Raw genomic sequence first — 20,962 nt, 5'->3', positions numbered from 1 at the left:
TATTAGAATTTAGATAAAGTTAGGTAATGAAATAAAATTTTGAAACCCTTGTTATTCATTCATACACATGATCTTCTTTACATGCAGTTTTCAAAAACATTGCTTAATTCCTCAAAATGTGTTATTTCTATAGATCATTGCGAGCTTTTTAAATTGATAGCAAACATTATACAACATCTTGCGTATATCATCTAACTTTTGATTGACTGCGCGTATATGACTATATGAATAAAGTAATCAATATATATATATATATATATATATATATATATATATATATATATATATATATTTATTTATGTATGATTATTCGAATTAGATGTTTTTATTAGACTTTCCTACTATAATACTATCTATAAACCATTACAATTTCAAAATATTGGCCATACTTTCTATAATCAAGATACATTTTTAATCAGTTCTGTTGTAATTACAAGATGTCGAGGATTAAAAAATATGCATTTATCTTGTGAAATCAGGAAACTAGTACATGTACTGCATACACTGTCATTGTGATCAGCTGATTGGCTAGTTAAGAGCATTTACGATCAATGGTGGGTTCTGGGAATTTTTAGGGAACCAGTTATGCTCTTCAATTCGATTCTTGTCAAAGAAAATGAAAATTTTGAATTCTGGTGAATTTCAATGTACTACGGTGAGTCTGCGATAGAGATTAAAAATAATGGTGTGTCTATATCAGTAAGGTGCAAGCTGAAGTTCTGTAATAAGCTTTCCAGACACCATATTCTCCGTCCTTATGTCGACAGGGAAGCTACAGATCGGCAGCTACTCTGATGCAGATCACATATTGTCATACGAAGTGTTTGTAACTGTGAAAACCAATTGTGTACGACGTAAAATGTAGAAATCTATAATAGGACAGCTTTATTGTCCCAACCTCTGGAATTATGAATATTTTATGAAATGGATTACTTAGGTGAGCTAGGTGACTCATGGGCCTCTCACTCCGAGATCTGGAGGAAACAAAGAGTATATTATTCACTGATAAGTTCACAATTAGCGTTTTATTTAGAGGACAAATGGTGTAATTATTTATGAATGTTTGTGACAGGAGTTATCTCCTTTGTTTTTTCGTAATTAAATATAAGTTATAGCCCTGTATTAATCATGATGCAGTAAGCCTGTCAGCTTCATCAGTCTGCTTGAACTATAAATCAGTTCTTCTGATCAGTTGTCATAGCTGGAATGTCTGAAAAATCGGTCTTGGGAACTTGGCCAACACTTGGATATAGACAAATAGCAGTGTCCAATTGACCTCCAGGAAGTAAGGTTGTCTGATCAAGTTGAAGGTCACAGAGAGCTGTATTCATGTTCAGAATTTATTTCTCGTTTTGATGTTTGATATGTCCGTCCAATCAGTCCTGAAGATACGAAATAGTGAGAAATATATCAATAATAATAAAGGGGTAGCTTGTTATGTAATGAGTCTGTAGCGGACCTCATTTCTGTGACCCCTTCCCCCTCCAATGATAAGCTCTCCAGAGGTCGCCTGTTAATCCAGCAGCTGACTGATAAGACCCGACCATCCTCAGAAGACCTCTTATACTTCCTTATTTATTACACAATCCGAGCGACTCCCGTAAGTTTCCTTTCTTTTGCTCTGGGTTTTGTATTCTGTACAATTCCTCTTTATCAGCTAAACAGTCTGGGCTTTTGATTTGATGGATTAAAAACAATGATCATGCAATTGTTTTGAAAAAAAAAAAAAAATTGGGTCTATCATGGAATATTCCCATTTATAGTCAAACCAGAGAGAGTTCTTATACTTGATTGTAATGCATCACAAGACTTCTTCAGACGCCTTTTTTTTAATTTTTTTATTTTAGCTTTTCTGAAGTGAAAAGGATTGTATCTTTAATTACATAAGGGTGAAAAGCATGTATTCAATAAAATCACACACGTTTATATGTTGTCAATCTCTTGGCATTAAAAATTCACAAAGTGTCAAAAGTTTTCACAGAAAAACAAAATCAAAACAGCTTAGGGAGATTATTGTCTGATCACTTCTTATATGTATACTCCTAATATACCTGTGTCACTGTTTTGTATTCGATAAGCTGTAGGTTAAAAATAATGCATGTTTCGTAATACTGCTGGCTCACACAGTAACAATTCAAGTCCAACTTGGGTTACAAAGTGAATTACTGACTGTGCTAAAATAATGATAATATTGCTATGTATAATTATAATGATCGTGTTGCATTTGCTAATTTTTGATGATGTTGCTATAGATAGTTAATGATCATGTTGCTGTAGCTGGTCTTTGATAGTGTTGCTATAGATAATGATGATGTTGCTGTAGCTGATTTTTGATGATGTTGCTGAAGCTGATATTTTATGGTGTTGCTATAGCTGATTTTTGATGATGTTGCTGAAGCTGATATTTTATGGTGTTGCTATAGCTTATTTTTGATGATGTTGCTGAAGCTGATTTTTTATGGTGTTGCTATAGCTTATTTTTGATGATGTTGCTGAAGCTGATTTTTTATGGTGTTGCTATAGCTTATTTTTGATGATGTTGCTGAAGCTGATTTTTTGTGGTGTTGCTATAGCTTATTTTTGATGATGTTGCTGTAGACAATCAGTCTTCGAAGTTAACCAGTGGTCCAATGCCCGAGGCCAGTAAAATCGGGATCGGGCTTCTAAAAATATTAAACCCAGGAGTCCGGCGGGCCTGTAAATGTTTTCTTATATGTTTTGTATATATTACAAATAAAGCGTGAGATTGACTCAGACTAAATGTCATGAATTAGTAGTCAAATTTCGCATAGAAAAACGATCAACCATGCTGCCTTTTCTGAAGTATAGGGAGGGGGCTCGTCCGGGAAATTCAAAACCACCCAAGCGTATTTCATAATTACAACCATCCGATAAAAAAAACACCAAAAAAACCTGTCGTACGAGGAGAAAAGAGCGAAAATTCATGCCCCATTGGACCGAGGGTAGGCCTTGGCTAACATTTGATTCTGGAGAAAACAAAATGTTTTGTACACGGTGTATACAAAACAAAGTTGAACATGAGCTGCTGATGTATCTGCGAGATTAATATGTTGAAAAATAAAATAAGACAATCCTTTTAATGTCAATTGTTCTCTAACTATGATCATCTTGACCTGTATTTTCCTACAGTAGAACATGCATGTATCTATAGTGTAGAATCAGCAAATAACATGTGGTCAAATTAGAAAAAAACATTTTGGGCCTGTAAAATATTGTTTGGGCTTGCACAATTATTATACTGGGAGGCCCGAAGGGCCTGTGCTTTACAAAGTTTTTCATGAAGACTGGACAATTAATGATTCTGTTGCTGTATATGAATATTTAAATGGAGTATGATGCTATCTCTTTTCAGGATCATTTAGCCAGGCACAGCAACTCTTGTCCTTCGCTGGAAAACGAAGGTCGATTTTCACCTCTGTCTGTCGTTCAGCAAGGTAATTAGCATGTAATATTATTTTTAATCAAGTGTTCAACGAATACTAGAAGTTCATCATGAATGTCTGCTGTTTGGGATACTACCACTGTAGTGTAGTTTTCAGCTTATCACAGTCCCCTACCTACATATCTAGCAGTGTCAGGGATTTATCACAGTCCCCTATCTACATATCTAGCAGTGTCAGGGATTTATCACAGTCCCCTATCTACATATCTAGCAGTGTCAGGGATTTATCACAGTCCCCTATCTACATATCTAGCAGTGTCAGGGATTTATCACAGTCCCCTATCTACATATCTAGCAGTGTCAGGGATTTATCACAGTCCCCTCCATACATATCTAGCAGTGTCAGGGATTTATCACAGTCCCCTATCTACATATCTAGCAGTATCAGGGATTTATCACAGGCCCCTATCTACATATCTAGCAGTATCAGGGATTTATCACAGGCCCCTATCTACATATCTAGCAGTGTCAGGGATTTATCACAGTTTCCTACCTACATATCTAGCAGTGTCAAGGATTTAGAATTGGTGTTAAATGTATTTAGACATTTACTTGGAAGTACAATAATTATGCAAAATATATATAAAGGTTTAATTTCATATTTGGTGTGTATGGAAATAGTTTTGTAAACAAGTCTTAACAGTAAAATGTATTATTATAGCTTTCATGAAAAATGCTCGAATCCGAGTTCACCAAGAATCATTTTTTAAAGAGGTAATGTTTGTGTGATTAAAAATCCCGACCTACAGTATGTTATTATATACCCATGGGAAACATTACTTGACAACAGCTAGCATGAAAAATGTCACAAGCACCAAATTCATGTGCGTACGAATCACCATTGCTTTTTATATGGCATCATTTGATAATGTCACAGAATTGGACTGGCTGGCAACAATAGAGCAATTATAAACTGATCAATATGACCACGATTTCTGAAAAGTAAATTTACGAATGCTGACAACAGCTTTAACAGTGTTGTGATTTTCAATGTTGCGTACCCATCGACATGCAATCCCGTCATTTTTCTGCCAGTCTAAAGGAATTTTTGGCAAACAAATCCTTGGCACTTTTCAAAATTTCTTGAGTTATTGACAAAATCTCTTGATTACTGTACTGACAAAATCTCTCGAGCACCTTACTGACAAAATTGCTTACTGCACTGACAAAATTGCTTGAGTACTGTCCTGACAGAATTTGGAGAGTACTGTACTGACAAAATCTTGCGAGTACTTCACTGACAAAATCTCGAGAGTATACAGACAAAATCTCTTGTACTGCACTGACAAAATCTATTGTGTACCGTACTGACAAAATCTCTCGAGTACTGACATTTCCTAAGTATCGCACTGACAAAATCTCGAGAGTATACTGACAAAAGCTCTTGAGTACTGCACTGACAAAATCTCTCGAGTACTGACAACATTTCTTAAGTATCACACTGACTAAATTTCTTGAGTACCAACAAAAACTCTTGAGTATTGTACTGACAAAACCTCCTGAGTACTGTACTGACAAAAACTCTTTGAGTACTGTACTGACAAAACCTCTAGAGTACTGACAGAATTTCTTGAGTACTGTACTGACAAAATCTCTTGAGTACTGACAGAATTTCTTGAGTACTGTACTGACAAAATCTCTTGAGTACTGACAGAATTTCTTGAGTACTGTACTGACAAAATCTCTTGAGTACTGATAGAATTTCTTGAGTACTGTACTGATAGCTCAATATGAAACCTATCAGTTTACTTTCAAGAAATGAAATCTTGTCAGGAGGCAGCTAGCTATTAATTCAATAAAGCCAAAGAAACTGCTTTCCTGGGAAGGGGAATGGGGAGGATGATAGACATAAAAAAAACATGCAAAAAGTGCATGAATGATATTGAATATTCCAATGTAATATTTGGTGATCACACGAATGAAAGACCTCATCGCTTAGATTTTGAAACAGCAAAGAGGAAAAAAACAGAACCTGCAAAAGACTCTCAACTGTTTGTATAGCTCTTACAGCGCTGAAACAGAAAGCTTATGGTAATTAAGGTGTCTTGAACTTCTGCAGAAATCAATTTCTGACAGAGAGCAGAAAAAGAGCATTACCTTAGCTTTTCTGGATGATCGTAGTAAAGTCATAATTCACGTGAGCTGGAAATTCCGTAAAGAATGGTGGGATTCAGTTTGATGATCTCTTTCATTCTTTTACATGTATGGAGATGACGAGATAATTAATTCCGAATTGTTTCCGATATTTCATGTGAGAGACAGAAAGTGAATTTAAATTTGCTTAAGATCAATGTCGTGGAATCCGTTTTATAATCTTTGTATCCCATTATGTCTTTAGTGTTTTTTCATCACCTGAGCCGGAGGTTTAAGTGTGCTTTTCTTAGCAAGTCTTTTCTACCTTGATCTGTATAAAACTTTTCACACTTTGCATTTTCTTCTAAGATCAATTGCAACTAAACTGACAAAAAATCCTCAGGAAATTCAGTTTTTTCAAATGAAGGATCATGTTCCCTTCCAAGGGGAGATAATCAAGAAGTAGTGGAGATAGGTTAGGGTGTTTACAAATTTCCTTCTCTAGAACTGACTGAACCAGAGAAGCCAAAACTTGTATGAGATCTCCATATTAAATTGGAAATTTAAGTTAGTTAGAAAACACCTCAAGGACTTACTATTACAACTGTGAACTGCACAAAGCTGCCATATTACGTGTATATATAGTTGGATCGAACATAATGACAGAGTCACATGACAGACAGTAGCTGGCGGAATTCAGGTGCTCGCTAAAGCAGGCTAGGAAACTGTATACAAGAAAATTAAAAGTCTTCCCTCATATGGAGACAATTTGGGAAGTTAATGCAAGCAGCCTCATGTAGTGTAGAATCTTAAGTTTTCAAATCAAGACCTCCAACATCATCATATATCTGTACAATAAGATGATTGTTTTTACTTCAATTTCTTGATATTTTAGGTGAACGACATAACTCCATGCTAGATTTGGCCAAGGATGAAGTGGAACCCTTTGATTCTCAGTGCATGTCACAGATTCCGCCTGACTCCAGTGACCAGTCCAGTATTCAGGTAAATTGCTTACCTGAAGTATTGTCTCAGTAATTTAGAAATTTACTTTCAGTGGTAATTTACACAATGTGAGAATTTTTTCTTTCTTGCATGCATATTTCTCTCTGTCAGTAAGTGCATGCGAGTTATTATTTCAGTCTACCGCTTAAATCTCGGGGTTGTGGATAACCACTCGCCCACTCACCAATGCAAGTAATATTTGCCGTGAGCGATTAGATATTAAAAATCATCTCGCCCACATGGCGACTGAATTTTCTCCTGGAACATTTTCATTTTATGATGTACTTGCCTTTTCAATAAAACGGCCGGTATACTAAGAGTATTCGTGTCATGTGCAAAGCAGATGCTAAGCGCGGGTTACGTCAAGTATATATGTGACCTTGACTAGCCGCTTATAAACAATATGGCGATTTATCAAAAGGGTTTCAAAACCCCAGAAGGGGAGTACTAACAGAGACCATTACTTCCATGAATATGAGAATAAATGATCATTATGACAAGATCGTTTTCGCAGAATAGGCTTGTCAATCAGCCATGACTATCGGACACGGCAAGTTAAGCAAGTAGTAGTCTCTCATAAGCAATCTATCTTAGTGGCTTTGCAGGAATAGTGTTTTCAATTAGTTTCAAAATACGAGATATTTGAATTATGATTTTTATGAAATTTAAAGCAAAAGTTCGGCTTCGAAGGGGCAGTTTCTACGTTTGATTTCCTGTTTCTGACCAGACAAGGCCTGGTCAGATAACCAAACACATAGAGCACCTTATACCAAAGCCACTGCAGGCAGAGAAATCGGTATAGTGGGATTCAAACTGCGCACAATTTGCATATTTTAACTCGTAAGATGTCTCCTATGACAGACAATTTCTGATAACTGTCGGTATAAAGCAGAAGACGTTGATATTGTTGTACGACCCATTTTACCTCCACTTATTGATTGTCTCTGTTGTAACTGCTCAGCTTTCATGTCTTGCTGCTCGTGTAACATGCTATAGGCAGGAAACAAAATGGCTTTATTTAATATTTCTCACAGGTAGGATTAGATTTATTTTCTCTTTTCTATGCTGCAGAAGAAAACAATTGTTTGTAGGTAATGCTTTGTGGCTGTGTATTGCATGATTTAATGTGATGTTGAAATTTTCTTTTGCTTCAGCAGCAGCAGAATTATGTGCCGTGTGATATCAAGGTATTCGTGTGTACACAAGATGCAAAAATAAATATATATCTGCACAGACTTCAGTGTAATGGACACACAGCAATCAGAATCTTGTAGCAGTGCACAAAGATCTATAGTATTCACTGCCCATAATTGTATAAAACTTGTAATGAAATGTAAACAGATGTGATAAATTTTGTGCACTATGTTCTTGTTTATTGGACAGTGTATTGTGCAATATAGAGGGTTACACTAATATAGGAAAAATCATTGATTTCATCTATTGCAGTGGAAAAGTTCGTTTGATATAACGTTATCATAAAATGGCCATAGCATATAGTGTTACCCTTTCCTGTCCTTCAGTCCTTCTGTCAAAATTCAGTTTTTGTTCATTATACTTGCTACATGTGCACATGTTGAATATATGTGTATTCAACTTAAATTTGGTATATTGATACATGAGAATATCTAGGTCAAGTTCTACGAAGAATTTTATTACAGAGTTGTGCCCCTTTGACTTTGAAATTTTTTGAGAATTGAGTGTCCACTCATTATCTCAGTCACGTTTGGACATTTTGATTTGAAATTTAAAATGTACATATATCTCGAGAATCTCGGGTCAAGTTTGTATTTGGTTCAAGTCAAGTTTATGCCCTTGGACAGAAAATTTCTGGGAATTCAGTGTCCACTCATTATCAGTCATACTTTGACAATTTGATTGAATTGTGGGATATAGGTACATCATGAGAATATGCAGATCATGTTACTATTAGGTTTGGGACAGAAAATGTTTGGCAGAGTTATGCCCCTTGGACATTAAAAACTTTAAACAATGCAGTTTCCACTCATTCCCTTATGACATATACAGATATTTCTAATTGAAATTTAGGATATAGATGTTTTGTGAAAATAAGCAGGTGAAGTATTTTTTTGGTGTTTGATCGGTTAAGTTTTGGCAGAGTTATGGCCCTTGGGTGGGAGCATCTGTATCACTCAGACACATCTAGTTTATACAGCTTTGCCTTCATGTAATTTTATTATCAAAAATTTATTTAATAGTATATGTAATTGCAAACTGTTGTATAGGTGGTTTATTTCATTTTGAATTGGCAAGTTTTATCTTGTGATGTATGGTGAGAAATTGGTCTAAGCAAGGATATATGATAAGAAATTTTATAACAGAATTTTGTAAAACTATTTGTAAATGTTAAATATTGATAAAAACTTACATTTATCACTAAATTTTCCTGTGAAACAACCTTTAGATTTGCATTATTTACACATCCTAATTACTTGAAAATTCAATGGAAAAACATACGCACAAAAATTGCAATATTTCAAAAATACATCTTTTGGTGCATGTCATGTATTGATGACCGATTTACATTGTTGCTTGATCCAATAATAGAAAATTTCACGTAAACAAGCTAAATTCTACTTCATTTGATACATCCAAAATTTTGGGTATCCTATGACCTTAATTAAAGAACATACCCATATTTCACAATGGAAAGATTTACTTTCATTTTGATGTTACTTGCAAAACAGCTAGGTTTAAAAGCATTGCTTTGTCCATCTGTCGATCTGTGACTCTTGTAATTATTCAAGTGACTATTAGTAACTATTGGTAGCTTTAATTAATTCAATTACATATTGTCCTTGTTTTAACATGCATAATGTAGTATTGCAATGCAGATAGGTAATATTTATATTACATCAGGATTTTCTTCAGAAAATCTTAGAGATTAGGAAGATTGCCTTGTGACATCACTAGGTCAAATTAACCAATCATATTCAAATAAAACCACCATGGTGGATCCAGAGCTATTACATCATGTAAACTGATAAATACGGAATGTGAACTACTAAAGTTACATGTAATATTAAAACTGACAAATATGGAATGTGAACTACTAAAGTTACATGTAATATTAAAACTGACAAGTACGGAATGTGAACTACGAAAGTTACATGTAATATTAAAACTGACAAATACGGAATGTGAACTACTAAAGTTACATGTAATATTAAAACTGACAAATACGGAATGTGAACTACGAAAGTTACATGTACATGTGATATTAAGGAGATATTGAAGCACTTGATGATTGGTTTTTAGATTTACACATGTAATACGTAATAACTCAGGGAGAAGGCTTATATAGGCGCTGCCTGCTGTCTAATCCTTATTATGTTATACATAATAAAATCCTTTTTAAATAAATATGTAATATATGTTACTGGTATGTCTGCTCACTAAACTGTGATGTTCATGTCAGTATATACCCCTCTGAAAAAATGTGCTGTACTTGAGATTTTAACATGTACCATGATAAGTTAACGTCCATCATTGTTTTTGACGTGGATTTATAGTACAAGAAGTGTGCTCGTATTGGTTTCTGTGTAAGGTTTCCACAAAGTCATACATGTTTTATTTTTGATTGGAAATACACAGTCTGAGGGAGTGCTAGTATGGACTCCTATGGACATTTTTTTTTTTTTTACAAAATCTCTTTGTTTTGTAGCTTACAAATTTATGTCACACTAATGACTTTCTTTGGTAGATTTACGTGAACGGGAAGACAGTCGATCATAGCGACGGTCAGGAGGATCGCTTAGACTCCAGCCTCAACAACTTCCTGAAGGATTACTATGGGGGCAACACACCAGGGGTGAGGCGTCGGAGCTGGGGGCCCAATCTGATGACACAGAATGCTCTAGAGCGCAGAATAAACAAGAATGTCAATCCAGTATTGTCTGGTAAAAGGTACAGAGTACAAAACTGTAAGGTTATTAATAAGAACTGCATAAACTTTGTCCTCTGTACAAAACATGTATGATTGTTTTCTAAATTCATGCATGTAATACGTTTCTGAAAACTATTGGTTCTATTTGCGAAACTGGTAGAAAATTGAAATGTCTGATAAAATTCTTAATGCCAAGACAATCGTACATGAATTTAAAGTGGAGTGTAGGAATCAGACTGTGAACAGAATGAGAGGGAAATTGAACAAGAGATAGAAACAGATGATGAAAATAAAATGTGATTGCAGTTGGATAGAATGTTTTACATTACATTTGTAACAGTACACCATGTTAAACAAAATTGAAGTAGTTTTCTACTGTAGACAGAATCTACAATATTTGGACTGATAAAATATATTAATAGTCAAAAACTGTCAATCCAAATGACTGTTTCAAAGTTTTGGTTTTTAGAAACTTTGTAAAACCAGCACATTTACGTAAATATATCGCCCTAGCTAGCCCCACATTCTGGAAAATTTGTACAGATTGTCAGTCATTGACTGCTGCTCCCATCATTAGAAAGTTTGGACAAATACAAAAAGAGAAAAAAATTAGCATAGATTTCCACCATTTCAAAGAATTTTGGAATAATGTTGCAAATGTCATAAGTTAGGAGAATTAAGTGTGAGAGACAGGAAGTCAACACGAATCTATGAGGATTTATTTAGGTCTTTTACTCACAACTTACAAATTTGAAAATTTTTGTAATATTTGCAATTACAAACTTTTTGATGACCAAAATTTGAATGATTAATACCAAAATTTCATGTTCAGGTATTTATAAATTGTACCCTTTTGCATGAAATGAAATGATCATTAACAGTGCAATTACTCTACAATACCTAGTGGAATATTGTCTTGAAACTAAGTATTTTGATGGATCTAGGTAGGAAATTTGACCTACATGTACAGCCATGTTCTAGTCCTACAAACGTTTGACTACAGTTTATGGATATGAAAGTCTAGGCATAACTGTATCTTCTCAGGTCATTAGTTTTGTCATTGTGAAACCAATTATTCTTGGCATTTTATTTCTTCGTCACTTTCTTCTCCCTAGAGTGTGTCAAGTCCACACCGACTGCTGTTACGTAGCTGTAATTCAATAACATCGTGTGTCACAAAAACGGAGACTTTATTAATGAGAAGACAGTTAGATTTTCTTGACACGGAGACAAGAATAAATCAATACCCTAAGATAAATAATTCAGGTCATCTTTATTAACTTGGTACTTTCTGAATTTGACTATTAGAGGAAACAAAATGGTTGAAAAAGGGACATTCAACCACAGTGTCGATCATCGAATCTTCTGGTCTTGTCGAGGACTAATTTCTGAGCTTGTATCTGCTGTGTCGATCATCGAATCTTTTGGTCTTGTCGAGGACTAATTCTGAGCTTGTATCTGCTGTGTTGGTCATCGAATCTTCTGGTCTTGTCGAGGACTAATTTCTGAGCTTGTATCTGCAGTGTCGATCATCGAATCTTCTGGTCTTGTCGAGAACTAATTTCTGAGCTTGTATAGATGTGGCGTACAGTGTTGTATAGATGTGACGTACAGTGGTGTTGTGTAGATGTGACATACAGTGGTGTTGTATAGAAGTGACATACAGTGGTGTTGTATAGAAGTGACGTACAGTGGTGTTGTATAGATGTGATGTACAGTGGTGTTGTATAGATGTGATGTACAGTGGTGTTGTATAAATGTGATGTACAGTGGTGTTGTATAGATGTGACGTACAGTGGTGTTGTATAAATGTGACGTACAGTGGTGTTATATAGATGTGACGTACAGTGGTGTTATATAGATGTGACGTACAGTGGTGTTGTGTAGATGTGACATACAGTGGTGTTGTATAGAAGTGACGTACAGTGGTGTTGTATAGAAGTGACGTACAGTGGTGTTGTATAGATGTGATGTACAGTGGTGTTGTATAGATGTGATGTACAGTGGTGTTGTATAGATGTGATGTACAGTGGTGTTGTATAGATGTGACGTACAGTGGTGTTGTATAAATGTGACGTACAGTGGTGTTATATAGATGTGACGTACAGTGGTGTTATATAGATGTGACGTACAGTGGTGTTGTATAGATGTGACGTACAGTGGTGTTGTATAGATGTGACGTACAGTGGTGTTGTATAGATGTGACGTACAGTGGTGTTGTATAGATGTGACGTACAGTGGTGTTGTATAGATGTGACGTACAGTGGTGTTGTATAGATGTGACGTACAGTGGTGTTGTATAGATGTGACATACAGTGGTGTTGTATAGATGTGACGTACAGTGGTGTTGTATAGATGTGACATACAGTGGTGTTGTATAGATGTGACGTACAGTGTTGTATAGATGTGGCGTACAGTGGTGTTGTATAGATGTGATGTACAGTGGTGTTGTATAGATGTGACGTACAGTGGTGTTGAGGGAATCAAATGTCCAGATGACTCTGAGAATCTTCCATATTTTTTTAACATGTATTTTTTTGGGGTCAGATTTATTAGTTCTCCACGACTTCAAAGACTTGCAAAAGCAGATTGTGTATTTAGTGGTGTCTTTTAAACTTAAGAATTTTTCAAACTATAGACGTGTAATTCACAGCTAATTTGGAGAAGTGTCGTGTACAGCACTTTTACTAGTTGGTCATCTTAAGGATCTTGATCCCCCCCCCCCCCCCCCCTCCTCGCTCCCATCCAGGTCAGATATCAGGAATGTATTGTGTTTGATATGTCTGTTTCTCTGTCTGTGATATTAATTATTGATTATGTTGATTATAAATTAATTATTGTATTGTAAAAAAAAAAATGAAGCCATATTATGGATAAAACTATTTAATTTGGGGGGGAAATACAAGATATCTTTACATTATTGTAATTACATAAGTATTGCAAGTAAAGAAATTATTACTCTTACATATACAGAAATAATTACTCTTTCTCCCCAAGATGGCAAAATCCAATTCATCACCAAATTTGTTATAACGCCATAAATTCAAAATAACAAAAGGTGGTGGTTTATTGAGAGTTGACTGTAGTGGAGTATACTAGATAGGAAATTCATATTTTGTGAATCAATTGGTCAAGGTCATACCTTATTGCAGGTCAAGGTCATATATTAATGTCAGAGGAGCATGGTGCCTGGCTTTTTATTTAAGAGATACATCTTCTTTATAAATCTCTTGACTTTAATTACGACTTCAAAATTTTTATTGGGGCTAGTGATTAATACTTTTAACTAATACTCAGGTGACCAATAAGGCCTGTGGACCTTGTTATTGGACTGTAGACTAATTTGTACTGTAATTTTACCAGTTGTAGTCTGAACAGTTTAGATGGAGAAGACTCCGACAATGAAATGTCAAACGACGACACAGATGACCAGAAGCTGTCATCCCCCAACGGGTCACATGATCAGGAGGTCCCTCCTGTAGCCATGGAAGGACTTGTGTTAGCCACGCCCAACGCCTCACACTCCAGGACCCACAGTAAGACAGAATACACTTATTCACAGAGTCATTTCAAATACGAGTTTTGAAAAATGTGGTAGATGTATGCAATATCCCATATTGAGAGAATAAGCAATATTGTGTGAATTTTTCTGTTTTGATTGGTAACTTTTGTAAATGAAAATAATGACAATGAAAAATTACTACTAGGAATTACGATGACTTTATAGGGTTGATTTGATTGGCCAAATCAGATCTAATTCAATTAAGAATGCCATCCCTCTCACCACTACCGCCACCACCAAAAATAAAATATCCTCAAAAGTATTTGATATTTTTCCAGATGAAGTTTGAATTCATCTCAGACACTCTCAGAACAGATCCGAAATATAATTTATCTAATAAACACTGAAAAACTATTATATATCATTGCAAAAGCAATGTGTGTAAATAGTCATATTCATATCAAAGGGCCCAGACCCCATTTCCAAAATGGTGGTTGAAAATCACTATTGGAAGAAATATACTGAGAACTAGAAACTTTTAAGATTAGGATTTAAAGAGGAGGATTTAAAATTTGTCATGGAGGAAGAGTATTGTGATTATGTTGGGTATTTCTCAAGTGATCATCCAAAAACCGATGTGATTAATTAGTGATAAAATGATTAATAACTGTGTTACAGACCAGGATGTGAATAATGCCTACCCTGAAAGCACGGGCCAAACTTTGACCAGAACACTTCATAGTATGAAGAAAGAGCTTGTCACACCTCGACAAACAGTGGTAAGTCTGGGTCAAATGAAGTATTTACAGTCATAATGATTTACTATGTGAGAGAGGATTTCAGGATTTTCTGGTTTAAGTTTATGGATGTTCCTCTGAGCTTGATTCGGGTCCTACTGGATAAAGTTTTATCTTTCTGTAGTGGAACCATTCCTACTATGACACAGTTTCACATTTCCCAGTATGAGCAAGATATCTGAGATTCACATTTCTCAGTATGAGCAAGATATCTGAGATTCACATTTCTCAGTATGAGCAAGGTATCTGAGATTCACATTTCTCAGTATGAGCAAGATATCTGAGATTCATATTTCTCAGTATGAGAAAGGTATCTGATTTTCACATTTCTCGGTATGAGGAAGGTGTCTGTTTTTCATATTTCTCAGTATAAGCAAGGTGTCTGAGATTCACATTTCTCAGTATCAGGAAGGTGTCTGTGTTTCACATTTCTCAGTATAAGCAAGGTGTCTGAGATTCACATTTCTCAGTATGAGAAAGATATCCGAGATTCACATTTCTCAGTATAAGCAAGGCGTATGAGATTCACATTTCTCAGTATGAGCAAGGTATCTGAGATTCATATTTGTCGGTATGAGAAAGGTATCTAATTTTCATATTTCTCAGTATAAGGTACAACAGATTCGAAATAAGTAGCTTTAACTCTTAAGAAAATGAATTGTTTGGCAGTTCCCAATAAATAATTTAATGAAGATTTTTTTTTTTTTTTTGCATTACAGAAATCCCTGTCACAAGATGGAGAACCGACGACGTCGGGTCAGAGCGGAGACTCGACAGATGAAGATTTGACCTTGAACCTTAAAGTGCCACATTCCACTATGACTAAGTCACTGTCTACACCCTCAATCCCTGCAGCTGTATCCCCCAGTATGTACAATACAGTATAATACAAATATTGACTTCATTATTCGATCTATGCATCGAAATCATTCCTGTGTATTTACACAACTGTCACGTTCATTGGGCCAGATTTTATCATTCAATCAAAAACATTTGTTGAACATGTTGGACCTAAGTTATTGTAATCTTTTTCTGCTATAGTTCCAGTTACCCTTGCTGTACAAAGCAAAATGATCAATACACAGAAATTTATGGTCTCAGTGGGCGGCCATACATCAAGCGTTTGACAAATGTCTTGCATTCTTTCCGAATATTTATGGCGTATTTTAATCTAGGACAAAATGTCAACCACTCACAAAGATGATGTATCGTATAACCCAGAACTGAGTGCTAGAATTTGAAATTGGATTTTCTTTTTCTGCATAAAGCCAATATTTGATGTTCCTTGCACTTTACTAGATTGGTGGAGCAAAGTACTAGATGTAGGAAGGCATATTTTTGACTTTGAAGATACAGATACAAGTATGTCGGTGGGAATTTATAATAAAGTTAACACCTGAAGCAGTTTTGTTTACCTTTAGGCTTGGCTTTCTATATATTCAGCTTGACATATCTTTGAGTTTTTTACAGAATTTAGTTTCCTAAGTATTCAGATGTGTTGAATTTAAGTTGCTTTTCCTCTTTATCGTTACTTTTGTTCTTCTCACTGGAAGTTTTATATTTCTGACATTGGCATTATATGGAGAGGGTTTTTTTCTGTTCCATTTCAATGCAGTGTATAGTGATTTAGGGAAAGAACTGAAAACACACCCACAGGCTGTAAATAAAAACAATGGTGAAGATTTATTGATTTCAACGTTAAGATTTCAAGGTTGAGCACTGTCAGCAAGGTCAAACATTTTCTGGGAATCAATACCTAACTACAGTGACATATGGTCTTTATTGGAATACATGTAACTTATTCAAACTGTCTAATTATTCGAACTAAATGTCAAATACAAATGTCTCAAAGAACACATTTTGCAGCACATTTTAACGTAGAAATTATGATAATCTTTTTTTTTTTTCAAGGAATGGCATAAAACTGGATGCTGTGATTGATATCATTTGTATTGCTTATCATTTCAGCGGAGAAGAAATCATTTCAGAAGGAGTCAAAGCAGTGAGTAGTTTACTTTATAAATCATAAAAACGAAAAAAATTTCTCCTCACATTTCCCCCTTGTATATTCAATTGATCATGATAAAGTTTGTAGGACGAGGCAGCACTAGCTTAATTCTCAGCCTCACAGCCTTTATCAGATCAATTCATTATGTACTTCACTAACCTCCCAGTCATAATTTGGTCTAATGAAGTAGTGTTTCATAGTGGCAACATAACGCAGATTTTGTCACCTATTTATTTCTCTGATATTCAGTAGTGCTTAGATTATATATAGTTTTATATATACTAGCAATCTTAACTTTATTTTATATCATAAATTGAAATAAAGTGCAACTAACGGTTATGATTGCCACATATTAATGGTATTAAATTTATTCAAGTTTTGAATTTAAAGATCTTAACTTCAATTTGTTTTGAATTTCAACCCTTTGTAATTTGTTTGTCTCAGATTACCTCCTTGATTTTCATTAACTCCCACCCAAGTTTCCTATAGACAATAGATTCTAAATTTTTCTCCTGTTTTCATTTGCTGTTCAGAAGGGCTAAACTATTCCGGTATGTGTATAGACATGAGTTTGTGAAAGTATGCAATGGCCGACTATTGGTGCATTAGTCTTTTGTAGAGTTATGGCCCTTCTTATGTAGACCTACTTTGTTGTATTTTGATCAGAAATTTGATACGAAGAAGAAAGAAAAGGGGGGTGTGTGCTTTGTTTTTATTACAAGAGAGGTCTATACCCCTATACCCTGCATGGCAGCTGGATTACCACAGTCCTAGAGTCTTGTTTTTTTTTATTTTGGGGTGAAGTCCGATTTATTAATAGTGTTGTTTTTATTTTTGCTGAATTCAGCTTCTTTTTTGTTAACTGCATGTGGAGGAACAAAATTAGAGTTATCTTCCCTTGACATTGACAGAAATTTGATAGGACTTTAAAATAGTAAATATGGGATCTTTTATATCTTTTATTCTTTAATTGGTGATCAATTTCAATATCTCCTATGCACTATTGACACATTTGAAAATACTCATCACCAGGAACATTTATTATCATTTTATTTGACAATTTCAAAATTAATTTTAAAGTTTTAGGAGATAGTGACCCAGTCAGAATGATCTGCACTGTAGTTGGTTGTTGAATGATAGTCGTGCCTTGTGGTATTTTATTTCAGATACAATGCCCCTTCTTATCTAGTCATTCAAAAACTTATTGAGGAACATGAGTGAGTGATTGCAAATGTTTGTCTGCAGAGTTGTCTTCTCTTGTTGCAATTTTCTTTGTGCTCTGAAAGATTTCTCCCCTTTCAAATTTAATATTTCATCTCCATTTATCAACCATAGTATGTATTGCATCTGCATCGTATAGGAGCTTGAACTTTTGATAAAATCGTCCAGAGAATCTTAACTTCATCTTGGAGATAAATACGATGGATTGCATTGTTTCCATACAGAAGGATTTCTCTGCGAATTTTTCATGTGTAATGAAAAAAAACCCCTCTCTTACTTTCAGAGCACTGACTGAAAATGTTGTGCAGTGCACTCAAATCTGTCCAATCAGCTAATTAATAACAAAACTGACATGCATGATTGACCAATTGTGGCCCGTCATTCTCACTGCATGTGCAAGCTGAGCACTGTTGGCTTAGGCATGCTTTGTTTTGTGCACGACATTGGTATTTTGTGTTGATCCGTTGCATTGTCATTTACAGACGTTGCTCAGTATCTTTATATGCACATTGGATGCAGTATTTGAGGTAATCTTGATTTGACCCCAAGATTTTTTTTCCTGATCTTAGACTACTAGATATTAGTAAACATTGTAGCATTGCCAGATATTGTAGAGAGAATTAGAAAATTTGAAAGGCTATGAAAATTAAAGAATGCATCAAAATAATTCAGGAAGAAACAAATTGTTTTCAAGTTGATAAGGGGTCAATTTTAAAAACTACCTGTATGAGCTTAATTTGAAGTGAAAACTTGGTCAGGGATGTGTGACGTGGCAGAAATGTCTTCTATTGTAAATTGTTTTAATTTTAAATCATAATTCCATCCATGCATAACTTGAAAGATTCTGCTGATATCTATGAAATTTATTTCTTTATTTAATATATGTAATTAATTTGATCATTCAGTCCTGAAACTTTGAATTTATGAATTCACCATAAACAGATGTCAAAAGGTTTACACAGGTTCCATCAAAAAGCTTGCATAGATTTGCGTGTTAGATGAGATTTATGCAATTGTAGCGCACAATTCCGACGGCAAGAAGAAATTCAAGAGGATGATGATGAGAAAACAAACCGTTTACTGAGCCGTAACAACAGTAAATCCCGCAGGAAGTCGGAACTGTCCCTGCTAGACTTCCTCTCTGAGTAAGTGTCATAGGGTCACCAGTTGTGGGGAACCAGCTCACAAAGGAAAAGCACCTGTTTAGAGGTGCAGGTTCTGATTTCACACAGTTCTGTTGTTTTTTGGGGGATGTTTGATTGAAAACTGTTGTTTCAGTTTACTCAGACCTTTGCTTTAGTTTTGATACAGGATTTTCTCTGATTCTACTGTGGATTTTTGTATTATTGTTTTTTTGGGTTTTTTTTGGTGAGTTTGAGAAAGGTGGGGGGTAAATTGTGCAGGGCTAAAAAATCACAATAACCATGCAAGCACTGCTTCTGCTTAGACACCCTATCATATCTTGCTTGATAAGAATTTACGCTCACCAATTAATGCTAATAGTACTGGACCCACTGAGAAGTTTGGGAAATTAGATATATAACAAGTAGTGTAGTTCTATAGAGACACAAGGATGGTACTCCAACTTAAAACCTGTTGAAGAAGAAGACAGAATATGATTAGTAATAGTCGACATTTAATCAATTAATATGACAAACAGTTGGCCTACCTTTCGTACTCTATGGTTTATCTTCTTGGTGGATTTAATCTTTACGTTTAATAACTAGATGTTGTAATTAAAAAAAACAATTAACACTATCACTGTTTTATAATTGTGTATAATCAGGATCTTAATACTCCACATATGTAATTAAGCCATGAATATATAGTTCTTATGTGTTTTCAAACTTTCATTTGTACAGCTCTTTGTTTTCAATGGACTACATTCAGACTCCTCGAATCATTATTTTTGCACATGATGAAGGTCTTGCACTTGTCAGATATTTCAATGTCAATCGCTGTATTCTAGAACTGCCAACTACTCTGCAGAGGAGCAAGCAAAGATCACAAAGAAAGAGAAGGAGGAGAAAAAACGCAAGACCAGTGTGTTCTCACGATTCGGCAGCAGCTACAGGACAAAGAAGGTCAGTACAGGGGGTCACGTCAGGACAGAGGGTCAGGGGTCACCTAATATAGTGTATATACAGAGGTCAGAGATCACCAAATAGTAGTGAAGGTGTAGGTCATCTTACTAAAGTGTGCATAAAGAGATAAGGAATACACAAAGATCAGAGGTCAACTGATAGCAGTGTATGTACATAGGTCAAGGGTCACCTAATTACACAAGGCATAAACGCCTGTTACTAGGGAGAGCCTGTTACTAGGGAGAGATTGTATGGATTGGGACACATGGTTACAATAGGACAGGTGATGTTGCTTAGTACCCATACTGCAGCAAGTCGGAACCAGTACCATAGATTCCTTATTTTATGTGAGTACTTGATATCGTGAAACGATTTGTAGACGTCAAATTGCAAGAAGATGAGTTCACAAGTGGTCTGTCAATTAAGAGTTTTTGCATGTATTTTAGCAGTATATACATAAAAGCGAGTAAATTTATTTTGTGAGTGATGCTTTTCGCTAAATTACACGATAAATTCATCGTATATATTTAGGAATCTACAGTATTTAATTTATGTCAATAAAAACGTACAGTATAGGTTGAAAAAAAATTGAATATGAGCTCAAGTTCCAGATTGAGGGGAGATAATTTTTAAAAAAATCTGTCTTTTTAAGAATGAGTGGTAAGATTGTTACCGAACTTGCAAATAAGCAATGCAGTATGTTGTAGATTTATATACTGTATAAGCAGAATTTCTAGCAAAAATTTAAATTATTAGCGAGGGTGTTGAGATTGTTAAAATTGAATATCGGTAACAATTCATTCCACATCATAGGTAATGGTTATCTTTCTTGGAATTATAAAGTCACTAAAATTAGCTCTTGATAAATTTATATACCCATATTTATGTAAAAAACCACGAAATCT

The 20,962-nt window shown here is 35.0% G+C and overlaps 1 protein-coding gene across 1 annotated transcript in view; it reads left to right on the top strand.

The window, feature by feature from the left end:
* Positions 1-20,962, top strand: part of LOC125650380 (rho guanine nucleotide exchange factor 28-like) — a 115,675-nt gene that overhangs the window by 55,295 nt on the left and 39,418 nt on the right. The window contains exons 10-21 of the mRNA XM_056166988.1: positions 3,374-3,455; positions 6,432-6,541; positions 10,263-10,465; positions 13,809-13,981; positions 14,626-14,726; positions 15,464-15,611; positions 16,044-16,106; positions 16,713-16,746; positions 17,286-17,303; positions 17,919-17,969; positions 18,993-19,118; positions 19,943-20,057. Of these exons, the coding sequence (XP_056022963.1) occupies positions 3,374-3,455; positions 6,432-6,541; positions 10,263-10,465; positions 13,809-13,981; positions 14,626-14,726; positions 15,464-15,611; positions 16,044-16,106; positions 16,713-16,746; positions 17,286-17,303; positions 17,919-17,969; positions 18,993-19,118; positions 19,943-20,057 (1,224 nt within the window). The remainder of the gene's footprint in view (positions 1-3,373; positions 3,456-6,431; positions 6,542-10,262; positions 10,466-13,808; positions 13,982-14,625; positions 14,727-15,463; positions 15,612-16,043; positions 16,107-16,712; positions 16,747-17,285; positions 17,304-17,918; positions 17,970-18,992; positions 19,119-19,942; positions 20,058-20,962) is intronic.

The sequence above is a fragment of the Ostrea edulis genome, chromosome 5, assembly GCF_947568905.1.
Source record: "Ostrea edulis chromosome 5, xbOstEdul1.1, whole genome shotgun sequence".
NCBI classification, from domain to species: domain Eukaryota; kingdom Metazoa; phylum Mollusca; class Bivalvia; order Ostreida; family Ostreidae; genus Ostrea; species Ostrea edulis.
This window is presented reverse-complemented; position numbering and strand designations above follow the sequence as displayed.